The sequence below is a fragment of the Leptonychotes weddellii genome, chromosome 1, assembly GCF_054177405.1.
Source record: "Leptonychotes weddellii isolate Sample4059 chromosome 1, ASM5417740v2, whole genome shotgun sequence".
In the NCBI taxonomy this organism is placed as follows: domain Eukaryota; kingdom Metazoa; phylum Chordata; class Mammalia; order Carnivora; family Phocidae; genus Leptonychotes; species Leptonychotes weddellii.
Genome location: NC_138369.1, coordinates 190,617,598 through 190,635,898, shown reverse-complemented (window position 1 = coordinate 190,635,898; position 18,301 = coordinate 190,617,598). Strand labels below are relative to the sequence as shown.

The following is an 18,301-nucleotide window of genomic DNA, read 5'->3' as shown; positions in this document are numbered from 1 at the left end:
ATTACAGAGAAAATAATTAGTAACTTGTATCAACATAAAAAGACACATGTGTCCAGTTGACAAAATATAAATAACTACAGATATAGATGTATCACTTGGATTTGAGATCACCAACAATAAGACTGTAAGAAAACAGCTATTTTTTGAAATAACTCTAATCTTCAAAGAAGTCAATCATAGCAAAAATAGAAACCTGCAGGCTAGACAATCTTTTCTGACCCAAGAAGCTGTCACTGATATGAGTCTAACCAACGCTTTAACAGCAGGCCCAGTGGAACCCGCCCCCCACTCCCACCCCGGTCCCAGGCTGCTTGCACAGTCCTACACCATTTGCATTAGTCCCCGGCAACCTGAAGAACAGTGCAAACTTTCACTTTCGATCACTTTAGTTTAGGGTCCGCTAGAACTACAAAGTCACAAAGTTATTTAATGTCAAAACATCTTTGAAATTCACATTTTTAATTCTTAACACTAGATGGCAACGCATTTTTAATTCTTAACACTAGATGGCAACGAAACAGAATCAACACTAAGTTGACTGAGTACAAGACTTGAGGATGTCCTACTTTGCAGGACGATACCTGCAACAAGACAACCAATCAGCGCGTTACCTTGTTGGAAGTCTATGTCCAAACCAAACAGTCCAGCGGGGTTCTATTTGAGGGACGAGATGACAGGGGTGTTCACTTTCTGCATTTCAGGAATACAGGATATCCTTAAACTAAAAGGTACATACTCTAACATAAAAGAAAAATGTATTACCTACATTCAAAAAGCTATAAATTGGTTGTTACTAATGTTCCTATAATGTTTATGCAACAATTTTTTGAAGATTTTAGGACTCAATTATGACATTTAGATTGAATTTGGCACTAAACAGTCTACAGAAAAAGTAGCTTGAATTACCAAATGTGGTTTGAGTGCTCGACAGCTATAAATTATGTCTCGGGAGAAACACAAGGCTAAATTGAAAAGTTACTGGGGCGCCTGGGTGGCTCAGTCGTTAAGCGTCTGCATTCGGCTCAGGTCATGATCCCAGGGTCCTGGGATCGAGCCCCACGTCTGGCTCCCTGCTCTGCGGGAAGCCTGCTTCTCCCTCTCCCACTCCCCCTGCTTGTGTTCCCTCTCTCGCTGTGTCTCTCTGTCAAATAAATAAATAAAATCTTTAAAATAAAAATAAATAAATAAATAAATTGAAAAGTTACTCTCATTTGGGAAGGACACAGGATTTTCATGCTTGTAGAATCATTACTCCCCATGACTTTTTTTTTTCCCCAGACAGGTGTTAAGGGCATTTGGAAAACTCTGTCCTGGTCCTGCTTTCCAGAATGTTTGAATATGCTACTTTACAAGACAAGGGAGGAATAAGGTCCACGAAAGATAAGGTTGCTAATCAGGTGATTTTAAATAACGAGATTATCCCAGATTATCCAGGTGGGCCAATGTACCCAGAGGGGGGATATTCAGTGGGGAGGAGGGAGGCAGAAGAGCCAGAAGAGCCAGAACCTAAGAGTTGGTATCATGAGAAGGACTGAACTAGTCACTGTTGGCTTTGAAGATGGAGGAAGGGCCATGAGCCAAGGAACGTAGGCAGCCTTTAGAAGCCGGAAAATGACAAGGGAATAGATTCTCTCCTAGAAGTTATCAGCCCTGCCAACCTCTTGATTTTAGCCCAATGAGACCCATTTCAGACTTCTGACCTCCAGAACTCTAAGATAAATACATTAGTGTTATTTTAAGGCACTGAGTCTATGTAATTTGTTACAGCACCCACAAGAAAAATTAAAGTGTTTAATTTAAAAAAAACAAAAATTCTACATAATACCTTTCTTCTGATGCTACAGGAGGGCTTGCTAAGCTACAGAGGGTTTGGCACCAGGTGAGAGCTAGCTAAAAGAAGTCAGAGGGGCCATCTGTTTGCTGCCAACACAGACTACACGGTGGGCCTGGAACACCCTCAACACTTGGCACACACTCACTCTGAACTCACGAGCCGGCCTGAGGAGAGAGGGCCACTCCATGGACTGGAAATCAAGGCCGGAGGTCAAGCATGGAAACCTGCTCGACGACAAAGCTGGGACTGATTCACCTCCAGCCAGCCTGGCTCTGGACTCAATATTCTTCTCTACCTTCCTGGGTTGCTTCTCTGTTTCTTTTTTTTTTTTTTTTTTTTAAGATTTTATTTATTTGACAGAGAGAGACACAGCGAGAGAGGGAACACAAGCAGGGGGAGTGGGAGAGGGAGAAGCAGGCTCCCCGCAGAGCGGGGAGCCCGACGCGAGACTCGATCCCGGGACTCCAGGATCATGACCTGAGCCGAAGGCAGTCGCTTAACCGACTGAGCCACCCAGGCGCCCTGCTTCTCTGTTTCTTAATTTTGCTGTTTGCTAATTAATCTGCACAGAGGCTCTGTCGATGCTGCTTGGCTGAAGGTACAGGTTCCAGAAGACCTTCCATCAATAGTGAACATTTCTGTCATCTGCTTACCAGTTACTAGCCCGTAAACATGCAAAGCTGTGAAATCTTAACACGAAAATATAAAAGGATCAGGACACTGTAACCATGAGAAAGTGGCAGAGAAAAACAAAAGGTTTAGCTGATTTACAACTGATGGGTAGCTTTCCTCATAATACATACATTTCCAAGATCAGTATTTTTATTTGGAGATTTATGTTGGGTAAAAGATCTTAAATCACATTTATAAATATTTGTTGATACCCTCATACAATATAATTTTTCTTCCAATTCTTTAGTATAATCTTAGTAAAGGGAAACAATAACTTTTCCAGTAAAACACATCTCCCACTGTATCCTAAGCTGTTGAAGACATCCAGATTCTTGGGCGCCTGGGTGGCTCAGTTGGTTAAGCGACTGCCTTCGGCTCAGGTCATGATCCTGGAGTCCCGGGATCGAGTCCCGCATCGGGCTCCTTGCTTGGCAGGGAGTCTATTTCTCCCTCTGACCCTCTCCCATCTCATGCTCTATCTCATTCTCTCTCTCAAATAAATAAATAGAATCTTAAAAAAAAAAGACATCCAGATTCTTTTAGGTTGGGCAACATCTTAATTTAAAGGCATTAGGTTTACCCTGCAGGACTCCACAGCCCCTTCCCATCCCCCTACCCTACCCCACCCCCTCCACTAAGGGGGTGACAAAGACGGGATGGATTGTAGCTCAACGTAAACAAGTGCTGAGGTAAGAGACCTGTATTTGGAGCGCTGAGTGTCTCCCCTCTGAGGACCTCCTCGCGGGGACTCTAGAAGCTACATGGCCATGGAGTGGCTGGACTAGGACGGGATGACCAATTTCAAGGCCTTCCAAGCAAGGGATCCTATGATTCTACCTTTGAACAAATAAGTCAAAGGAAATATACCTTACCCAGCCTTTGTTTTATAGAAAAGTTTTCAGAAAGAGCCATTTTCTAAGTATGCTGTTAACAAAAGAAAGCTACAGTTCACCAGGGGGGCAGTGCATTCCTGTTTGAAAACAAGGGTTAAAGAGAGCACTGTCATTAACCCTAACGATGCATGTACCTGCCCACAGACCACCACGAATGCATTGTTCCTCAAGAGCTTTTGGTAAAACAGACTTTCAAATGAATGATAAAAACATCCAAGGTCACAAACTGGGAAGTCAGGTCAGGCTGCTCAAACACGTGTAAAGGGCATGTGCTATACTTCTTGTATGACATCAGCACAGTGATGAAAAGTAATTAATGCTTCAAACTGGTAGCTCTTTCATGGGGAAAACCAAATGCATCATCATGGAAAATGGAAAACCTCGCCAGTGGTCCTCCCAGAGTAACTGCACAGAAAAGGCTTTCACGGGGCGCCTGGGTGGCTCAGTCGGTTAAGCGGCTGCCTTCAGCTCAGGTCATGATCCCAGGGTCCTGGGATCGAGCCCCACATCGGGCTCCCTGCTCCGCGGAGAGCCTGCTTCTTCCTCTCCCTCTGTCTGCCGCTCTGCCTACTTGTGCTCTCTATCTCTGTTAAATAAATAAATAAATAATCTTTAAAAAGAAAAAAAGGCTTTCACATTTGGGGGTTGGAGGTGGGGAATGAGGTTCATGACAAAAAACAAAAAGATCCAGATGTTATCCAGATTCTAGAAGTAGAAGCCAAGGCTTAGTCTGTGCCCTAAAATTACTGGGCAACGGACTCCCGTTTCTGTGTATACACACTGCCCTCCCTTCATCGCGAGGCACATATCTGAGAAGAAACAAGGGAGCCCTCCCTCAGCTCTGTACTGCAGAGGCCAAGGTGAAAGAAAAGTAATTCCTACAGTCAACACGATGAGGATGATGGGGATCGCCTTTATCTGATTGTCAGCTGTCCTGCCAAAACGCCCATTTTCGATCACGTTCCAATAAGTCCTGCCATTTCACTGCTGGCAGTCAAGTGATGCCTACTCCTTCCGGCTTCCGGCTTCGCCCCCGACCCTCGCTGTGGCACCACGTGCACATGGTCGCCCTCCCACGCTGCTTCTCTCTCTCTCTCTCTCTCTCTCTCTCTCTCTCTCTCTCTCGCAGTAGCCAGTCTCTGTAACAATTACTCCCCCCGGGGTGTGATCAAAGGGGAAAAAGTATAGTATATGTTAGCAATAATCGAATTATATACTGTGGGAGTTTGCAGAAAAGGAACCAAAGCCTATACGGAGAGACCAATCGCAAGATATGAAGTCCCAAAGTCTTTTTCTTTTTCAACATGAAAGAAAATTCAGCACACACCAAGAACACCAAAAGATTTAAGTAAACACTTCTAACCAGGAGGCCAACAGTCCTGTTCTCCGTTCTCTGGAGCTCAGAGACCAAATACAACCTAAAACTGAGGAGCTGAAACAGAAAACAAAGGATGGATGGGTGCATCTAAATATAAGAGCACTGAAGAATTAGCCCTTTAATGGTTTACAGATTTTTAAATAAAGGAAATATAGGATGATTGTAGCAGATTGAATCACAGCATTTAGAAGTTCAAGGAATCTTGCCTGCTCCAGGCCCACCCCTGCCCTGGGGCTCTGGAGAGACAGGCTCCTACAACCTCTCTTTCCCCAGAGCTCCCAAAGACCACTTTCTCAGTGAGGTCTAGCTGCAGCTTCCAAAAGGCTTACCATTATGGCGGGGAATTTAGCAATACCTGGCAAAATTACGAGTTTACCACAGCCCCAGCAATCCCTGATGGAATCCATCCCAACAGACGCACCACAAGGCTATTTGATTCAGGACTATTTGAAAGAACAAAAGACAAAACCATTCAATTCCACGGACAGGACTGGAATAGAATAAAGCACAGAACATCCACAAACCACATAACAGAGGAGTTCTACAGGACTATGAAAAGCAACAGGAAAGACCTCCAGGAAATGTTGAGAGAAAAAGCGAAGGGGGGGAAATGTGTCTTGGTCTGTAATCTCCTATCTAAGAAAGGGAAGTACAAATGCATACGAATTTCTTTTTTTTATGGCAGGAGAATATTTAGATGAGGGAAGGGTCAGGGTGGGGAGGACATAAATCTACGCTACATACCTTGCATGGAAGACCTGGTTTTGAAAGCATGTACATGTTTTATATAATTATAAAACAAAGTTACATTTTTAAAAAGCTTTCCCTAAAAATATCAGGAAAAAAGAAAACAAATGGAGTTAAATGCAGGCATGGCTAGCAACACAACCACAGAGAAAGAGCTCGGACAAGGCCGGCCGTCAGACCGTGCGCTCCTGGTGGGAGACGTCCAAATGCCACAGAGAACCACTGAAAGCATTTTAAATCTGTGCTCACGAGTCACTGTTGACGGCGTTGTGACAGAGACGGTATAAAGTGGGACCTACAGCATCCGCTAGGTGTTTGGGAGAAATGCTTTGCTCCCAGGCCCAACCTGGCCTACAGAATCAGAAACTGGGGTGGAAGCCGGCGTCAGGTTCTAACAAGCCCACTAGGGGATTCTGATGCAGCTCCAGTCTGAGAAGACTCTACCTCTGTCGTCCCCAAGTATCCACAGAATGGGAGGAAAGAAAACACCGATGATCCAGCAGTTCATTAAAACCCCCAAGTCCTGAAATTGAATCACAAAGACCAGTGTGAACTTACGGTGTACTTCACCTTTGAATTCCCGCTCTGTGCCATAAAAAGAAGACCCAGCAGCAGCCAGCAGCCCAAGCATGTAGCTTGGAGTCTTGAAAAACCTTTTCCCACTAAAAAGAAGCGGGGCTTCTTAGAGAAATGGCTGACTCCAGGGCCAAGGCTGGAAACGAGTCTGGAACATGTTAACACAACAGAGAGCAAAGAAAAGAACAAAAGATTCCTACAACTTGGAGGCCAGCTAAGTTGGCAAAGATGGAACCACCTGCCCGTCAGTAAGGACAGCACCGGCCACGGACTGAAACAAAGCAGGTAGGTTTAGATCCTTAAATTCATAATAATACTTAAAAAAAAACATGGTAACTGATCACCACTGGAGGCTACTCACTTTGAGTGAACCAACTCACTATACAGAGGAAGTGAGTGAGGCATTTAGTCTGCCTTTCCTACACAAACCACACCACTGGATAAGCAAGGAACACACATATACACTTTTTTTAAAGATTTTATTTATTTATTTAAGAGAGAGAGCGCATGTGCCCACAAGCAGGGGGAGTGGCAGAGGGAGAGGGAGCAGCAGACTTCCCACGGAGCAGGGAGCCCGATGTGGGGCTCGATTCCAGGGCCCTGGGCAGGCATTAAACCAACTGAGCCACCCAGGTGCCCCCACATACACACTTCCTACAGACACATTTCCACTAACAAATGAAGACAAAACGGTGACATTAGAATCTCACCATTCTGCACCCCACGGGGCACAAGCGACAGGAGAAGGGCTGCTCCCATCGGAGAGACACCAGCAGAGCCTGCATACCACTGGTGGAGAGACGCCACCAGCTGGGGACAGTCTTGCCAAAAACATCCAACCCGAACCTGACCCAGCCTCTGGCTCCAAGGACCACCTTCCAGGAGACACAGAACCCTGAGGACAGAGGACACCATGGGACGCAGCTGGCCAAGTGGGGGGAGTGAGCATGACACGGTCACAGGACAGAACCCAGGCTCCTCGGGAAACTGCCAGGAACAAAAGGGAGACAGAGGGAAACCCACGATTTGAAGAGAGACTGAGAGCACGATCTCAAAACCTTATTTGGATACCAATTAATTCAAAGAGCTTATAAAAGAAAAAGACATTGAAGACACACTGAAAATGCTGAATATTTGATTTTAGGGAAAATTTTTTAGATGAGATAAAGGCTTTATAGTTGTTGTTGCTGTTGTTGTTGTTTTAAAAGATTCCACCCATTTATTTGACAGAGAGAGACACAGAGAGAGAGGGAACACAAGCAGGGGGAGTGGGAGAGGGAGAAGCAGGCTTCCCACGGAGCAGGGAGCCCGATGCGGGGCTCGATCCCAGGAGCCTGGGATCATGACCCAAGCTGAAGGCAGACGCTTAACGACTGAGCCACCCAGGCGCCCCTATAGTTGTTTTTTAAAAGTCCTGATCTTTTAGAGATACGCTGTCTTGAGGGACACACTGTCTCAGCTCAGGCTGCCAGCACAAAATAAATACCATGACGGAGTTTTCTCCAACACCAACACCAACTTGTTTTCTCCCAGTTCTGGAGCCCGGAAGTCCAAGCTCAAGGTGTTGGCCATTCAGTTCCAGGTGCCTAATGTCTTCCTGGTTTGGGGCTTTCCTCAATGTGCGTGAGAAGGGAGGGAGCGCACTCTTCCTCCTCTCATAAGGCCACTGGCTCCCTCCCCGGGGCCCAGCCTTCGTCCTCTTCCAGCCCACTCACCGCCCAAAGACCTCGGCTCCAAATACCGGCACACTGGCCATCAGGGCTCCAGCCCACGAACCGCGGGGAGGGGAGACAAACCTTCAGTCCATTACACACGCATGTGCGGGTACAGGATGTCATACTTGGGCTCTGCTTCAGAAGCACAAAGGACTGGAGGGAACGGGGTAGAGAGAAGCAAGACTGGCCAATTCTCCCAACTGCTGAAGTTGGGGGATAGGTTTGTCGGGTTTCATTACACTACTTTTGCACACATTTGCAAGTTTCCATCATAAAAAGTGTGAAACACTACAATTCTCCCACTTATCCTTTTCTTTCTTCCACAGCACTGATCGCTGATTACGTAATTCGCTATTTTTGCCTATTGTGTTCCTCCTCTCAGTGGATTGGAAGCTCTACCAGGGCTGGGGTCTTTGCGGGAGGAGGTAACCCAAACCCTACAACAGTGCCTGGCCGGCCCAGGCGCGCAGTGCGCGCCTGCTGACCGGGGAGCCTCCCCTGAGCCCGTCGTATTCTACACCAGACAACCCAGGGCCCCGGAGCACGGGACACCCTGCAGCGGAGAATGGCAGTGCTGGCTGTCAGATTATGTTCTCGGGATATGAATGCGGTTTTAGAACGGGTAAGATTATACTGGAGATTTCTAGTGTGGCTGACTGATTCAGTTCTTAGACTGCTGAACCCAAGGAAGCGAGATTTTTATTTTACTTAACTCTGTGGCAAAGGCTTTCTCCGAGGGGTGACTTTAGGGACAAGTCCCCCTTCCTTCCACGTGGGCAGATGGTGTCTGCCTCCCCAGCTGCTTGGTAAAGTTGTGGCAGAGGAGGAGTCGGGCACCTCGATGCTGATCCTCCCTGCGCTACCACATACTGAGGGGTCAGGCACAGCGAAGCCGGCTCTCAGGCCTTCACCTTCAAAATGACCTCTGACAGGCCATCCTGTTGTTCACCTCCGTGCTTAGAAACTTACTGATCCAGCTGGCCTAAAAGTGCCCATAAATGGTGAGCTATGAGGCAGTAAAAATTACTACCCAAACAGGTTATTGTTAGTGCCAAGGCTCCATCTAAAATTTTAGCTCTAAAATACATGCAATTGCTTCCAAATGCTAAACAGGATCTGTTAAAAACAAGAAAACTTTCCAAACATACAACAGTTCCCAGTGAAACCAAGGTCTAAATCTGTTGTCAGCTTCTTCGTAATTTCTCTACTCACTTTTTTTTAGTTTTGCAAACAAGGGCCTAAAATAATATGAAGGAACAAAACATTACGGAACATAAGTGCAAGACTCCAAATAAAGGCCTTTGTTTCCCTAGGGGAAAATAAGGAAAGACAGATTACAAAAAGTGTTCACTATTTCTAAGAGATCATCCCACCTTGTGTCAACATCTAGAGCCCCAAATCCCAGATGCCAAGGAATCGTTCCCCTGGTCAAGAGCTCAGCGAGGACAGACCTCTAAAGATAGAAGCAGTGATATAAAACCAGAGACACGCAATGGGCGCTGGCTGCCACGCGCCAAGGAGGCCAGCGCCGACACTGCTGTGTAGGGAAGGAACGCGGCCCCCAAACGACTTGTCCACGCCCGACTCCCAGAACCTGTGGATGGGACCTTATTCGAAAAAAGGATCTTTGTAGATGTAAAGAAGTTCAGGATCTCCAATGAGATCACCCCAGATCATCTGGGTGGGCCCTAAAACCAATGACAAGTGTCGTGATAAGGGACAGGAGAGCAAATGCAGAGACAGCAGCCATGTGAAGACAAGGCAGAGACTGAAGCCAAAGGAGCGCCAAAGACTGCTGGGCGCTGGAAGAGGCAGGAGGATCCTCCCCCGGAGCCGCAGGAGAAGCAAGCACACAGCCTATCAACACCTTGACTTTCAGCTTCTGGTCTCCAGAACTGTGAGAGAATAGATTTCCCTTGTTTTAAGCCGGCAAGTTTCCGATAATTTGTGACAATAGCCCTGGGAAACTAATGCATATGGTATAAAGTACAAAAGTAGAATGTACATCTTTTCCTAATGCTATTCCAATTCATGTCTTAGACATGTTTTTGGCTATACCTCTTAAATGTCAAACACAGCTGAACACATGATTCAGAAGAGGCCCAATCACCAATAAACATATAAAAAGAACTTCACTAATCATCAGGTAAATGCACCCCCAAACAACTACAATGACTTGTGCTGGACAAAGACTCTAGATATAATCACAAGCACAATCCACAAGAAAAAAAATTGGTAACTAGATTTCATCAAAATTAAAAATGTACTTCAAGGGGCGCCTGGGTGGCTCAGTCGTTAAGCGTCTGCCTTCGGCTCAGGTCCATGATCCCAGGGTCCTGGGATTGAGCCCCACATCGGGCTCCCTGCTTGGTGGGAAGCCTGCTTCTCCCTCTCCCACTCCCCCTGCTTGTGTTCCTGCTCTCGCTATCTCTCTCTGTGAAATAAATAAAAAATCTTAAAAAAAAAAAAATGTACTTCAAAAGATAGCACTAAGAAAATTAAAAGACAGCCAAAGATTAGGAAAAAGTATTTGCAAATCATGGCTCTGATAAAGGACATGTATCAGCAAATATCATAAAGTCTTATAACTCAATGATAATCTAATTTTAAAATGGGCAAAATATCTGAATAAACATGTCACTAAAGAAGATATACAAATGGCTGATAAGAATAGGCTAAAATGCTCAACGTCACTAGCCATGAGGGAAATGCAAATTAAAACCAAAATCAGATACCACTTCACGTCCACTGGTATAGCTATGACAAAAAAGACAGACAAGTGTGTGTCCACAAGAATATGGAGCCTCTGGAACCCTAATCCACTGCTGGTGGGGACGTTAAGCAATACAGACACTTGGGAAGACAATCTAGCAATTTCTTAAAAAGTCAGACATAAGCTTATCATCCAACACAGCAATTCTGCTCCTAAGAATCTTCGCATGAAGAATGGGAAAGGTGCCCACACGCAGGCGTGCAAATGTCCCCAGCAGCATTACTCACAACAGCCATAAAGTGGAAACAACCCAAACGCCCATCAACTGGTGAAGAGATAAACAAGACGGGGTCCATCCGCGCGGCGCACTCTCCAGAGATGAAAGAAGGAACACAAGACAGAGGACGGCACGACCTCCGCAGAGGAGGATGCTGAGCCTCCAAACACTGCTGAGTAGAAAAAGCCAGCCACGAGACTGCATGCCACACGATCTCATTTCTAGACATGTCTAGAGAACACCAATGTACAGCAACAGAAAGCAGATGAGAGGCAGCCCACGCCTGGGGGTGGGAGCAGGGATTACCTGCTAACGAGCACAAGGGAACCTGACAGACGATGGTGCCGGCGGCACAGCTCTGGGGACGGACGGTGGAGGGACCTCATAGCACGCGGATGAAAGCTCCATGAAGCGATGAAAGAACAACTCTGCGCGTCACTCGGGGCAGCGCACTCCTGTGCGGGGAGCGTGCCTCCGAGCGCACTCTTCACAGGGCTATCTGGAAGCAGACTTCAATATTCCAACTGCTCTTACCTTCTGCCCCAGCAAGTCCACTTCCAGATTCCATTCTTCATTTTAAAAATCTACTCCTCCTTTATTTATGCATTTTTAAAGTTTAAGGTTGGTTTTGAAGGTTACAGATAGATCTTTCAAGGCTTCATCGGAAGGCCAGGTTGGCAGGCCTTCAATCCTACCTGCTCCATCTCAGAAGCCAAATCTGAGACCCAAGAATGCTTTGGTTTGGTCATAAACTTCTATTGACCTGTAGTAAAGAAAGCATTCCTGAACTCAATTCAGAAGGACCAGTTCAAAGAATGTGATCCCTAGCATACCAGTTAGCTTTCTTTCTTTTACTGATGAACATGTATTCCCTGGATTCAAAAACTCCAGAGAAATGTTGCAATATCACAAAGACTAAGCACATAGCAGTTTACCTAAAAACGGGTCTGAGTGATCAGGGTTCAAACTCTCCAAGCATTTCCCACAAAGCTGTCTTAGCTCAAGGAGACACGTGGGGGTTTTTTGTTTGTTTTTTGTTTAAGATTTTATTTATTTAACAGAGAGAGCACAAGCAGAGGGAGAGAGAGGGAGAAGCAGGCTCCCCGCCGAGCAAGGAGCCCGATGCGGGACTCGAGCCCGGGACTCCAGGATCATGACCCGAGCCGAAGGCAGCCGCTTAACCGACTGAGCCACCGAGGTGTCCCAAGGAGACACGTGTTTAAAGAAAATAACTCCATGCTGTCAAAAGCCTCTAAGTTACGGAAGCATCCGAGACAGCACAGTGTTTCCCTTAGAGACGCTCGCTCATTCATCTATCTCATTTACCCCACAAATACGTACTGAGCGCCTACTGTGTGCCCAGCACTGCGGCAGGTGCTAGAAGCCCAGCAGTGAGCAGCAGAATCCGGACCCCCGCCCTGTGGCTTGCAGGCAGCCCGGGTCAGGGGTGGAGAGAGACAATAAGCAAAGAAAAAACAAATGTTTATGTCGGGGTGCTGAGCCAAGAAGACTGAATCAAGTCAACGGTATGCCAAACAGTAGGTGGGGTGTGAGAGGTGGTATGTGAGCAGCTCCGGGAGGGAAGGGGAGGCAGTGAGGGGTCAGAAGAGCAGTGCGGGGTGTGCAGGCAGGGGCGGGCTGCAGGGGCTGCAGGGGGGTTAAGGCACAGCCAGGAAGCCAGGGCGGTGGGGGGTGAGGACCAGGGCTTGTATGTCTCAGGGGCTCGTAGCCCACGGAAAGGTCTTTGAGGGTTCTGCTGAGAAAGTGGCTAGCCCTGGAAGGGTCCGAGCGGAGGCACGCTTCAAGGGGCCGGCATGGAACCAGGGAGGCCACCTGGAGGTCGCAGGAGCAGACCCAGGGCGAGGAAAAGGTGGCTTGCGTTCGGGGGAGCAACAGTAAAGGTGGGGAGAAGTGGCTGACCTCTGGATAAATGTCAAAGATAAACAATATCCGCGGACAGACTGACTGCCAATTGTGAGAGAAAAAGAGGAGTCAAAGGTGACCCCAAGGTCATCAATTTCTATTTAAAAAACAAATATCCCGTAAGACCAAACCACTGTGAATACACATAAAGTCAGGTGGATAGCAGTTACGGAGCAGACTTGACTGGAATGGAGGCAGGAGAGCCGCCGCCGGGGAGCTCCGAGGCCAGCAGAGCGAGGAGGCTGCCTGAGGAAGGAAGAGCCGCGCCGGGGAGCCCGGGGCCCGGGTCCTCCGCCACCGCTCTGGCCTCCAGATCCAGGTCCGCAGCGCCCAGGCCCGGGCAGCAGTGGGGGATCGGAGCGTACCGAGACCACACACAGGACACCATGTGACCCCCATGAAAAGACACTGACAACTGGCAAAAAGTTTTTTAGACGACAAGTTCTTCGGTCAGTCACGTGCACTGAAGATGAAGCCCTCGGCTCTTCCCATCTCTCCGTGGGGGGGCCCCACCACCTTATTGTCCGCTCCTTTCCAGGCAAAGACGTTCCTGTAAGGCCTGCCATGCTTGATTATCTCAGACATTCATCAGAACTTAAAAACAAAAATCAGACCCTTGAGTTTCATTTGCATAAATCGAATTTTACTAGAAATGCTTCTGAAACACATCTTGTAAATCAGGCCTGTAAGCAAAAGTTCAAATGGAAAAGGAACGTTTTACTTCTACCTTATCTGGTCAAATCCACCCTAGAGTTGGGTTAATATACTAGTCACGTGGGTACCACAGCAAACCCACAGAAGCCCCACAGGGTGTTTTGATTTTATGAGGAAAACAGCAATGCTGGAGATGTACCCACTCCACTTGAGGTATTCAGTTTCAGTATTAGATCCTGCTACATTCCTTTCAAGGACATCATTGTATCACAAAACAGCGTGGTTGCTACAATCAAAGGAAAGTACCACCAAAACAAACAAATACACACAAATCAGACACAAAGTCTGACTGGCCATGTCCAATCAGACTCCCAAGCTAGAGAAGTTGTGCAATGTCCAACAGGTGCAACCATCCCATTAGTATGTCACTGTGCTTATCTAAGAATGAAAAAGAAAATGTTCCTTCTAATTTATGCATATGATTTTCCTCAAATAACTACTGTTAGGACATAATACTTAATAAAATTATTTGGACCCAACTATTTAACAAACGGAGTTATTAAGTATTCTTCCTAACCTAGAGATGCCGTGAAAAAGTTGCTGAGACACTAAGAGCAATGTGAACAAAGGAAGTCTAGGACTCACTCCTTAGCAGCTAACGGTTTGGCACACTGATTCCTCTTCTGGGTGCTTTACCCATATTCGTTCTTTCAACTCCATGCCGACCCTCTGAGTTCGGTACTAAAGCCGTCCCTAGTTCACAGATGAGGACGAGATGGTGCGGTGCCCTGGGTCCCGGATAAAAGACCCACCCGTTTTGAAGCATGCACAGCGCAGGTACGAACGACATCATCAAGCCAGGCAAGCACATCCGGTAGCCCCTTCAGTCATGGAACAACTGAGGTTTCTGAGGACAAATGTTTCTCCCGCGTCTCAACTGTTGATTTGCTACTGGCTTAAGAATTCAATATGGGCCAAGCTCTGCATTTGTGTGCATCAATTAGAAAAAAAGACATTTGTCCCGCATCCGGCTCCCTGCTCGGCAGGGAGTCTGCTTCTCCCTCTGACCCTCCCCCCTCTCATGTGCTCTCTCTCTCTCATTCTGTCTCAAATAAATAAATAAAATCTTTAAAAAAGAAAAAAAGACATTTTAAGTGACTTTTCTGGGACTCAACTGAGACAGTGGTTAAATCACAAGCACACTTTCAGGGCAGGTGGGATATTAACAACGGACACATTTAAAAACTTTAACCTACAGGGGAAAAATCAAACTCCAACCAGGTACAAAGCATCCCGAATCTGCTCATTTTTGTTGCCTTTTCCCCCTTTCAAAATCTGCAGTGTCAGATGTGGAACCCCAAATAGAGAGATCCAGAAAAATAAACAGTGCCGTCTAAGAAATGACTGGTGAGATCAGATCATTTGCATGGAGCACTGTGATTTTTCTAATACTATACAAAATCTATGTTGATAGCATGTGCTATTTTCGGCATGATGCCAACAGTCAACAAAGAAATGCCACAAATTCGTGGAATTACAGTAACTTTGTCCACTGAAGGAGAGAGCTGGAAAAGGAACATGTCTTCCCTAACATACCCTTGGAACAGAAACCCATCTTTTACTCTAAAGCAGAGAACTGACCCAGTGCTTGGGGAAAAAGAAAAAATCTAAGCTAACACTTAAATTTAGATCAAATAAATCTGCTGGATTTTTCATGATTAATAAACTATACTACAGGTACTCCAACTGCTATGAGTAGGTAATTCATCACACTATCAGCACCACTAACCACTCAGCAGACACCCCGAGCACTTCACGGATGGTCCCTAGTACTTACTAGCTTCACTAGTCTTGGGTCTAAGGAGATCTCCTGCTGAGGTAGTAGGGAAGAGGCAGCTGGGTGGCAGGCTCAGAAACTCTTTAATGATGGAGTGAAGACCATTAAAATGTTTAGGTAGCTTCAGAATATTATTAAAATCACTTAGCAAGCTTTTCAAGTAATCGTGTATTCTAGTTACCCCCAGTCTCTGGGGACTTTCCATTCTTCTCATGGTGACACACATGTAAATGGTTCCTAAACTTCCTTGAACCAGTCACACTCTACATTCTCCTCAGAAAGGTCCACTTAAAGTGTCCTACGTTCTAGGAGAAAACTCAAACCCAGCACACACGGGGCTCTCATCTGAAAAGAACAAACCCCGACTTGATAGGGCTGCTTGCGGCTTGCCAGGTATCCCAGGAGAAGAGGCAAACAGACTGTGAAAACAAAAATCTTGCAAACTAAGAGACCATGTACATAGTATCAAAAACTCCAGGAAGAGGAGCCTCCAGGTGATTCTTCAAAAGCAACTTTCCTACTGCCTTTGTCTCCATGGCTCCTCCCTTCAAAACACTGGCCAAGGGACAGAATGGAACAGATAAAGAAAGCAAGAGGCAAACCAGGACAAGTGCCTCCCAAAGCTGCAGCCGCAAACACAGACACCCCCAAACGCAATTTCAAGTTTGAACTGGGAAGCCAGCTTTTCTCAACGCTAACAAATCTGTCCCGTGCAGAGGCTCTTTTTTATTTTCCCAGCTAACTTTGAAAGTTTACCTAAGCCACTTTCTTTCCTGAGACTCCAATGAGTCAGAGGTTGTGGGCCTTTAGGACAGAGACGCCGTCGGAACACACAACACTGATTCCGCGCTTTACACACGGGGACACACCTCCACAGACAGGAGCTACCACAGTAAAGGACACCGTGTCTCGCTGTCTGTCACGCATGTGGGCATGAAAGTAAACACTACACCCGTGAGTCCAGCACTGTCTACTAGGATAACAATTTACCTGCCCAGTCATGAGATTTAGGAACTTCTTCAGAAATGTATTTACAGAAAGCCTAGGGAAACCTGTCTGAGCTAAGGGGCGTTGAGATATAATTAGATGATGTGGATTCTCCCGCGCTCACAAGGTGCAGGGCGCTGGGCGAGGCATTTCCAGGATCTGGATTACACGGACACCTAACAGGACGACCACCCAGGGCATGGCTCCTCTTCCCTGAGGCCTTGGAAAGCACGGGGCACCTGCAGGGCCTCCAGATCAGCCCTACATGCCCCTGTCCTCTGGGCTGAGGGTGGAGCAAGGTGCAACGTCTGAAGTAAGACACTCTGTGGACAGTAAGAGCGGGGGCGGGGGCGGGGGTGGAGGGAGGGGGAACTCTTGCTGAACTATGCCAGTGCCCAACTTTAGAGGAGACACAGCCCAATTCCCTAAGGAAGTTTGTCATCTCGAGATGAAGCCACAAACTTAAACCTCAAACACACAGTTTCTCAGGGATCTGACAAGAGGGAGCACAGAAGTGTGCCCATTAGTCAGAAAAAGAAAAAAAGACACAGAAACAGGAGCGTGCTCAAGACCCACCGAACAGTCCGCTACGGCTTTGGGCGCCCAGATTTTCCGTAGAAAGAGTGCTTCCTTTCAAAGCATGGAAGACCGCAGGAAAAAAAACTAACTGAATACCTCCAAAGGCCTAAAACCCTAATAGTTTGAAACGCCTGTCTGCAAGACATCAAAATGTCAGCCAACATTTCGACATCGCCTATAACCTCCGTCCTTTTCTAGGTATTTGATCCTAAACTTACGAGGGTAAAAAGTAGGGCAATTTTCCCCCGTAACAGCGGAACGATCCCCCTGTGTGCGCGCCGAAGTGTGGCGCACACACACGAACCGACAGCCCAGACGCGGGGGCATCGCTCCCGCCGGCCAGAGCGTGCCCTGCAGAGCGGGGCGTTCTGGGGGGCGCAGCTCCCCTCACCCTCGCAGCCGCGTCTCTAAGTGGGTTTCCCGCCCCGGCGCCCGCGCGAGGACGCAGGAGGGGGCGCGCCCGGAGCGAGCGGCGGGTCGCAGCCCAGCTCCGCCTGCAGCTGTCACGCCCGTGGCCGCGCAGCTTCCACGGCTCCGACCCGCTGCCCGCGGGGGGCACTCTGACTCTCGCACTCTTTCGAACACTTTCCTGGGGGAAGTACAGACGCGCGCCCGCCAAGACGGCCGCGCAAGCAAACTTGGTCCGAGCGCCCCGAGCCCCCTCCCGCGGGATCCGAGGGGACGGCGTGCGGGAGCGAGAGGTCGGCCCGCCGGCCAGGCCTGGGGCCCCCCGCTCCCCGCCCTCCGCTCCGGGGCGCGCCCGCCTGCCGGGCACGGTCGGAGTGCAGCCGCCACGGCCCGCGAGCGCGTCCCGGCGGGGTCGGAGGTCGCCCTCGGCGCGAAGGGCCCCGCCGCTGCCGCCGCCCCGGCCGCAGCTCCGTTCCAGGAAGCGGCCGGGCCGCGAGCGCCGGGGGGGAGGGGGTGGGGAGGGCCCGGGCCGGGCCGCCCGCAACGGCCGCCGCCCCCTCCCGCGCCCAAGGCACTCACAGGTGACGATGGGCTTGTTCTCCATGGTGTAGATCACCGGCGGCAGCGGCTCCTCAGGGGCGTCCATGGGCGTCCGCCGTCACCGGCCCGGCCCCCCGCGCCCCATGGGCAGCCCCGAGGCCGCGCCGGGCCAGCCCGAGCCTGAGCGGCGCCGCGACAGGGAGGCCCGCCCGGCCGCGCGAGGCAGCTCCGGAGCCGGCCGCCCGCCGCCGCCCGCCGGCCGCACCACTTCCGGCCCCGGCACCGCCGCGCTACCGCTTCCGGGGCGCGCGGCTTAAAGGGGAGGCCTCCCGGCCGCGCGCCGGCGCTGTCCTCCGACCGAAAGACGGCGGGCGACGGGAGCGGGAAGGCGGCCCGGCGAGTCCCGGCTGGGCTCCACATGCACCTCGGCGGCGGAAAGGCTGCGGCCCGGAAGCCGCACCACCACCCCGCGGACAGCAGCGTCCCCTCGGCGTGGGGCGCAGCGACGCGCGGCTCCTCCCCAGGGAGGAGGTCCCCAGGGAGGTCTCCGCCGCCCCCAGCGCCTGGC

General features: G+C 48.9%; 1 protein-coding gene across 2 annotated transcripts in view; it reads right to left on the bottom strand.

Annotated features, from left to right (window-relative positions):
• Positions 1 to 17,977, bottom strand: part of TRAPPC10 (trafficking protein particle complex subunit 10) — an 88,978-nt gene extending 71,001 nt beyond the window's left edge. The window contains exon 1 of one of the 2 annotated variants that reach the window (XM_081800679.1): positions 17,773 to 17,977. In XM_081800679.1, coding sequence (XP_081656805.1) covers positions 17,773 to 17,839 — 67 coding nt within the window. In that variant the 5' untranslated portion in view covers positions 17,840 to 17,977. Of the gene's footprint in view, positions 1 to 16,881; positions 16,994 to 17,772 lie in introns of those variants that run through there. The other variant, XM_081800683.1, reaches the window with a different exon arrangement.
• Between the last annotated feature and the right edge of the window lie 324 nt (positions 17,978 to 18,301).